The sequence below is a fragment of the Anneissia japonica genome, unplaced genomic scaffold (genome assembly GCF_011630105.1).
Source record: "Anneissia japonica isolate Jap-2015-1 unplaced genomic scaffold, ASM1163010v1 scaffold8587_len7315_cov171, whole genome shotgun sequence".
In the NCBI taxonomy this organism is placed as follows: Eukaryota; Metazoa; Echinodermata; class Crinoidea; order Comatulida; family Comatulidae; genus Anneissia; species Anneissia japonica.
Window position 1 is genome coordinate 1 of NW_022711103.1, and position 7318 is coordinate 7318.

The 7318-nt window shown below is 36.2% G+C and overlaps 1 protein-coding gene across 1 annotated transcript; it reads right to left on the reverse strand.

Annotated features, from left to right (window-relative positions):
• Nucleotides 1–761: 761 nt before the first annotated feature.
• LOC117107321 (phosphatidate cytidylyltransferase, mitochondrial-like) lies at nucleotides 762–4098 on the reverse strand (the record flags this gene model as incomplete). The annotated part of the gene is made up of 2 exons (XM_033248966.1): nucleotides 3816–4098; nucleotides 762–963 (listed from the first exon to the last, which is right to left on the reverse strand). Coding segments are annotated over exons 1-2 (331 nt in total), but the record flags the coding sequence as incomplete, so codon positions are not given.
• Between the last annotated feature and the right edge of the window lie 3220 nt (nucleotides 4099–7318).

A 7318-nucleotide genomic window follows, 5' to 3' on the forward strand; every position in this document is an offset into this window, starting at 1 on the left:
TAACTGTCGGAAGATAAAAATAATAATGAATTAATCACACCATTATGGGTTATGGGTTTGTAGCATATAAGGATCGCAGCAGTTTAAAATTTTAAGATATTTGTATTTGAAATCTTAATAATTTTAATTACTTTAACCTTTCATAAGTTTCAATTTTATCACTATTTGTATTTTAATTTCTATTTTACTGATGATGAAATGAATGAAAATTAAAAATAACCATTGGGTGTGTTTTTGCCAACAATATTTCTTCTACAATTTAAATTGTTACACCAGGACAAAACCTTGTACTACATCATTCTGACATCACCTTATGATGTTACTTACACCAGGACAAAACCTTGTACTACCGTACATCTGACATCACCAAAAATCCATAAGTTTTTTTTTAACATCATTCTAGCTTGAGTATTTGTATTTGGGAAACTAACTAACTACGGTAGAGAACATGCCAAGAATAATATATATTCTTTCCCAAAAGGGAAATTTTAATCATGACAAATGATAATAATTACAGTAGCTATTGTAATAACATCATGAGTAAAAACATTTTGGGCTTTATTTTAATTGCCTTAATGTCATTGACAACAAATTCAATGGTAGTTTTCACCTCAAAAAATACACAAAAAGAAGAGGTCAATGGCAGAACACAGAAAGTCTTTAACCCTCCAAGATTTGTTTGCAAAATCAATTATGCCCATAGTCCTCTGGGTAACACCATTGCATGATGTAAACTAAGATATTTGATAATAGTCCCTTACATAACATTAAGCAACATACCATATTTTGACACTCAACTCTTGTGTTATAGTACACACCAGCTCCAATGTTATCCTGTATACTAGCTATGGAATCACTCCCACAATGCCGCAGCATGGAATAATGATGCAAATTCTGGTGGAGGTTTGCTGCATGCCACTCGGAAGGATCATCAACCACAAATATCAAATCAATCATATTCTTCTATAAAGAGAAAAAAAATTGTTGTATAAACAGACTTCTCGAGTTCATAAAATGCATTTCCGTAACTGTCTTCAGAATTCCGTAATAAAACTTTCCATAGCACCTAATAATTTGCAAGATATGGGTTGGTTAAAATTGCAGGTACATCTGTTGAATTTCAAACAAACTGGACAGGATGCAGATTTATTCTGGACAATTTGTCCCACTTTCAAATTGGGTCTAATTGTTCAGAAAATGTATCTGATCATCTTTCGCTCGATCAGATTGGGTCTGATTGTTTGTACAGTAATTTGATGTGGAATTTCAAACAAACGGAACAGGATGAAGATTTATGGGCAAAGTATGAGTTGTCTAGAGACAATGTTGCCAAATACCATGATGGAAAAGTAATTTGTTTTGGACTTTAGACCTACCGGTATATATTTATGGGTCTAGGCCTTTGATAAATTTCCATAGATGTTATCTATTTCCATACATTCATAATTAGGTAAAATGTCCATAGCAACTAGCAGGGGAAGATTTAGGTGGGGGGGCCCCCCCCCTTTTGGGAGGGAAAAAAAAAAAGAAAGAAAAAGAAAAATATGATAGCCCACAACGCCTCAAATGTTATTTTCGGGCGTCTAGAACACAACATTTTCGCCTGGACCCCCTAGGACATTGTTGTCTCGATCGGCCCAAATTTCAGTCCCCCCTTTTGAACATCTCTGGATCCGCCCCTGACTAGGTCTAACTATGGAAATTCTGTAGTACTTGAGAAGTCTGTACATGGTTGCATACGAGCAGTGTGTACAATATTTTGTTTCATTTTGTTTCATTGCATGCCTCAACATAATACCATTTTTTAATTGGTTAAAAGATGGTAGACTGTTCCATTCAAAAGAAAGGTGTACTTTCAAACTCACTCTATTTTTGTTCATAAAATTTTCAAATGACAAGGGTCTATATTCAGTGTTATAAAACAAATAATCAATGTTTCTTATTTGTGCAAAGGAAAAAAATATTGATAGTAATTGTTACTGTCGTGATGGAATAATAGACAATAACTGGATTTGCGTCAGGAGACTCATGTATAGGTGTAATTTTGCCCTACCTGACGTGGAAATGTACCGAATACTCAGTACATTTGAAAACAACTGCGAAAAAATTCGCAAGTTGTTCTCGGGTGGGACTCGAACCCACGATCTCCAGATCACTAGCCTGGCATCATACCTTTAGACCACCGAGCTTGCATCTGATGGAGGCACAATTCGAGTTCCACCCGAGAACAACTTGCGATTTTTTTTCGCAGTTGTTTTCAAATGAAAAAAATATCGTTACAAGTTGAAAGATTTTTTTACTCAATAAAAATATTCTTCCCATTACATTTTTTATTTTGTAAACTACTGTAGTATAGTATTCATTGAATGTTGTCGAGTATCTACTGTGGTATATATTACAATTTATTTTACTTCAAAGAAGAGGCTTACTCTTAGACAGGTAGTGGTAATCAGGTAGGTGAGGGTGATGGGTGGGTAAACAGGTTAATTATAAGTTAATAAATGTGTGGTTGAATGAGGCCTGATGATGATATATGACAGGCCTCATTGAACTAGAAATTATCTTCATCTTAAAATTAGAGTGATTAAATTTTGGAACTACTTTTCTTTTTAAAAAGATATATCGTATATAGGGCGACCTACGTATAAGACAACCTCCCCTCCCTCCCATTTCATCATCAGAATTCCTGCTTTTAATGATCTTGATACTGCATCTCTAGCTGTCTAAAATCGGAGCCAAATGCAAGGCTAGTCTTCCAAAAAAAATACCATTTTATGAGTTTTTAAATGTTCATCAAAATCTTATTTCCTCTTATTTAAAATTTAGCTTCATTGCATTAGTAAATTTGTATGTTACGGATGAATATGACTTAATAAATCTAAAATTTGTATGTCAGGGCTTGTCAAATTTGTATGACAACCCCTGTTTTTTTATTATAAATTACTATTTTAAGCCTTGTTTTATACACGACTATATACAGTACTTTTCTTTTCAAACTGCCCTGATTTTGTATGCACACAATTGAACATTTAAAAAAATGCTGCCACTAGATAAGGGGCGTCCTATTAAAATTTGAATGGAGTTCGAAACTCCAACATACACACAGCACACTAGCCTGGGGTTCCAGGCTCTAATTTTTGGTTAATCACTCTTTATTGCACTTAGTGCGCGCAATACCTAATTTAATTTGCATGCCATACTCAATTCATTTTTTATTTTTCTGATTCCGTCTCTAAATTGAAACCTTATCGTTGGTGGCGGTGTCCGAATACAGGGGCGAATCTAGGTTCACATTTAGGGTGGAGGGGTCAGACCTTTTTCATAAAAACACCAAAAAAAAGGGGATTCGGGAAAATTTTGATTCTTAGATGGCGGGAAATGAGCTTTTCAGACTTCTGAGGTGTCTTTTAATTAGCCTGGTGCGAGAATTAGCATAATGAACCGTAACCAGGAAACGAGTTTGGAAACATTGGGCTCGAAACGTACGCTCCCTCACATCGTACGTTAAATTGAATGCTGATTGGTCTTTTTTTTTTGACCGGAAGTCAATGCAAGACCCCCCGCAGCGATTAAAGCCCGGCTTAGAAAAGTTCAACACGGTGGCATGCCAGGCCTAGTTACTATAGGAACACAGCCCGGCTTGAGATAAGCCACCTAGTTCAGACTGGCACGTGGATAAACCCGGTGAGTTGAGCCGGGTTTATCCACCTAGTCTGAACTACTACTACTACTACTAGTACTAGCTAGGCCTCAGTCTATGAGGCCAGCCTAGGCAGTACTGTATGAAAGCTGTTAAAATCAGCAGCGGCACTCACGGAATCGATATTATTCTGCTGTTTAAAAACAGCTGAACCATATGCAAATGCGTAGTTGATACCAGCTGGAAAAGTAGAGAGTATCTTGTGTAAAATGTTATGCCTACCGGCACGGCTGAGGGTTCCCATTGTATATTGACGCACGCCTCCACAAAAAAAACAACATTGGGCGTATTCGACTAGTTCATTTCGTTGACTACGAATTTTCGTTCAGTATTACCGTATTTTCATTCGATAAAACTGGATGAAAATATTTATTTTTACGAAAAACTCATACTGTCACCATGGAGGTATTATTGAGAAGGAGATCACTCGGCAACAGATCCCTTTGACGCGACAAACCTATGTGTTCCCCGCTTTTGGATCGCGCGCGGGCGTATTACCCTATAATTCACATTTTTTCGTTAGCAACAACTTGGCAACGACATGCATATATACGCTTCCAGCAGAGCAGTTGTGCAATAAAACGTTTGATTTTAACCCATTAAATATCTTTATAATGAACAATGTTCCCCTGATTAGATTTTTTCGGGCTTTTGGTATGTTATTATTTGTATATTTCAGGAACGGATTCCGTAAAATATTTATGTTAAAATTACTTCTGTGTTCATTATAATTTTGTCTAAAGATTGGCTGGTTCGACTATAAAGCTAAGTCAGTGTAAAACTGAAAAATACTCAGATTTTGGATTCATTTTTCGAATAGTTAACCCTCGTTAACCCTAAAATGACTTAGTTTATTATAATCCTTAATCATTTATTAATTAATATCTGTTAAAATTAGAATGGGCGAATTTAGGCCAATTTATGAAAATTGAAGTTGAAATATACTGTCATGTAAATGTTCCATTAAATTCGAAACTTTTCTTGGTGGAAAATATTAATATGTTTGATATTTTATGAGAGATGAATGTATCAGCTTCAAAATAAAAAAGATTGCGCAGCCATAGTGATTGACAAGAAAAGAAGGTGCTCTCAATTCGTCATGTTCAATTTTTTGGTCAACTATGCCTGTTGAAAATTTGATGGCGGGGAACACATGGGACTTCAAAGGCATCGCGCAAACGTTCTTTACGCGCTGCGGCAACTTTGATCTTGGTTCATTTGCATAGCGCTGCGTGCGCGTAGCTTTGCCGAGTGATCTCCTTCTCTATAATACCTCCATGCTGTCACAAAGCAATCTTGATTACACAGCCTGTATCGCGTCGCGGTAACTATGCAGCCATTTTGTTTTGTCGAGTATTTATAGGTTTTCTATTGGCCGTCTTCGTTATATGGTTATAGCATGGAGGTATTATTGAATAATAATAATACCTCCATGGTTATAGCAATGGTTATAGTAGGATTTTAGCGCTATTGCAGCAGGTGAGCGTGCTTTAACCTCCATGTTTTAACGAAGAACGACCAGTCGAATACGGCCATTCACGCGTGAATTTCGGCGAGACGGACGTAGGAGTTACCACATGGCGACATCCACCACTAGGTGAAAATAAGATTTGTTCAATACAATCAGTGGAGGCGCTACGGTCAGTACGGGGGACAAGGGGAATTTTCTCCCGATAATTTTTCCCCTTCCTCCGTTCCACCCCCACTCCCAGTTTCGCCGGGGAAGATAACAAAATTAATTGCTCCCATCGGTCTGTCTGTCATTTCACGGCCGCTGGCCACTTAAAAACAATGCATAACAAACTTTCTACTTTCATTGTAACAATTTGAATGAATGGATACTAAATTAATTAATTAATTAATTAATTAATAATTTAATAAAATAATTTAATAATAATTCTAAATTTTCTCCTAGCAATACACGATTTGTGTTTTGTCATTTTGTGTCGGTGGCATCAAGCTTATTAAAGAATCAGACCTGCTGGAAAAGTCTATAGAAAGCATCTTTTGTAGAAAGTTATGCTTGATAATAATAATAATAATAATAATAATAATAATAAATATTATTATTATTATTAATAATTTATTTTTGTATAGCGCTAATAAACAATAAATCATTCTCACAGCGCTTTACAGAAAAACTATACAGTAGTATTAGAACGTTCATCAATCCTAGCCATCTTAGGTTATTTTTGTAGTTGTTTGTTATTTCTGTTGTATTGTAGTAAATTGTGGTAAATTGTATTGTGGTAAACTTTTTAGGTTGAATAAAGAAATGAATGAAAAGAAAAAGACCTAGTAGCGAATTTTCTTAACGTGGGATAGTTTGGTACAATCTTATGAATTATTCATATTCTTCCGTAGAGCGTATTTGGCGCATGCGCTGTTTTCAAGTCTGTGTCAGCCTCAGGGGGATGGACAGCTGTTCGTGTGCATCGCGAGGAAGCGAATAAAGTTCGATTTAGATAGAGCATGCCTCCATGGATAGAGACACACGACGTGTCCATTCGTGGCCCGGTATGAATTCCGTTAGGACATCCTACGCAGCACATTCAATATTTGCAATGAATTCCTTTTTATTTTCTTGAACTATTAAAAAATATAAGTATTAGTAGCCAAATTCCAGTGAGCTTAAATAGTCCCGGATGTGGGTTTAATTGAATTCTTCATTGGCCATAATGTAACCTAGACTGTTTACCGTAGGCCTACTCGAGCGAATAAGCGCCTGGGCGCTTAAAATATTTTTTGCACTTTCTGAGGGGCGCTTATGAAAATAGAGTGGAAATAGTATGTATCGCTTATGGCAATAGATGAAAATCGAGCGGTTCTCAGGGGAAATTATTTTAACAATGACAAATTCAAGAGGCACTTTTTGAATGAAAAAAGATTATATAGACCTAAGGACATTACGAATGGTGGTTAGAAAAGATAATCTTCCAGAGAACATGACTCATAACAAGAATGCGTGAATATTTACATAACAGCAAAATAGCAGATGCAATTAGTGGTGGGTAGTGGTTAGCTTGTTGGTCATCGGCCGATTGAGATTAGCAGGATGGCAGGATCATTGTATTTTTCTTGAAAACTCAGATGAGAATGTGCATAGACAAATATGTAAAAAGATTAAGTTGGAAATATACTGTCTGTCCAGGGATCGGAGCTCTCATCTTATTTTGATATTGACTGAAGAAGAATGTGTTTCCACTCTACAGCTCAAATCATGTCAACAACCACAGTCCCAGGATTAATTGGATTATTGACTTGCTAAAAATAAAATCTTATGAGGGGCGCTTATTCAAACGGGGCGCTTAAGGAAATGTTCACGTTAGGAGGGGCGGTTATTCGAGAGGGGCGCTTATTCGCTCGAGTACGGTATACTCAATCGGCCCTTTATGGGATACTGATCAATGTCCTAATAGTTATGCTTGTGCTGTAGTGTAAACTAGCACTTTGAAGTAGGCGTCGGGTATGTTGACTTTGTATCAATATCATTTGGAAATCAAAAGAATAAAAATTCTCAGTATGTATTTAAAATTGTATTTATAATATATAAATAAATTTAATGGCAAATGGGATAAACCCATAAAAACAACGAGCAGCCACATAAATGCAAATAAT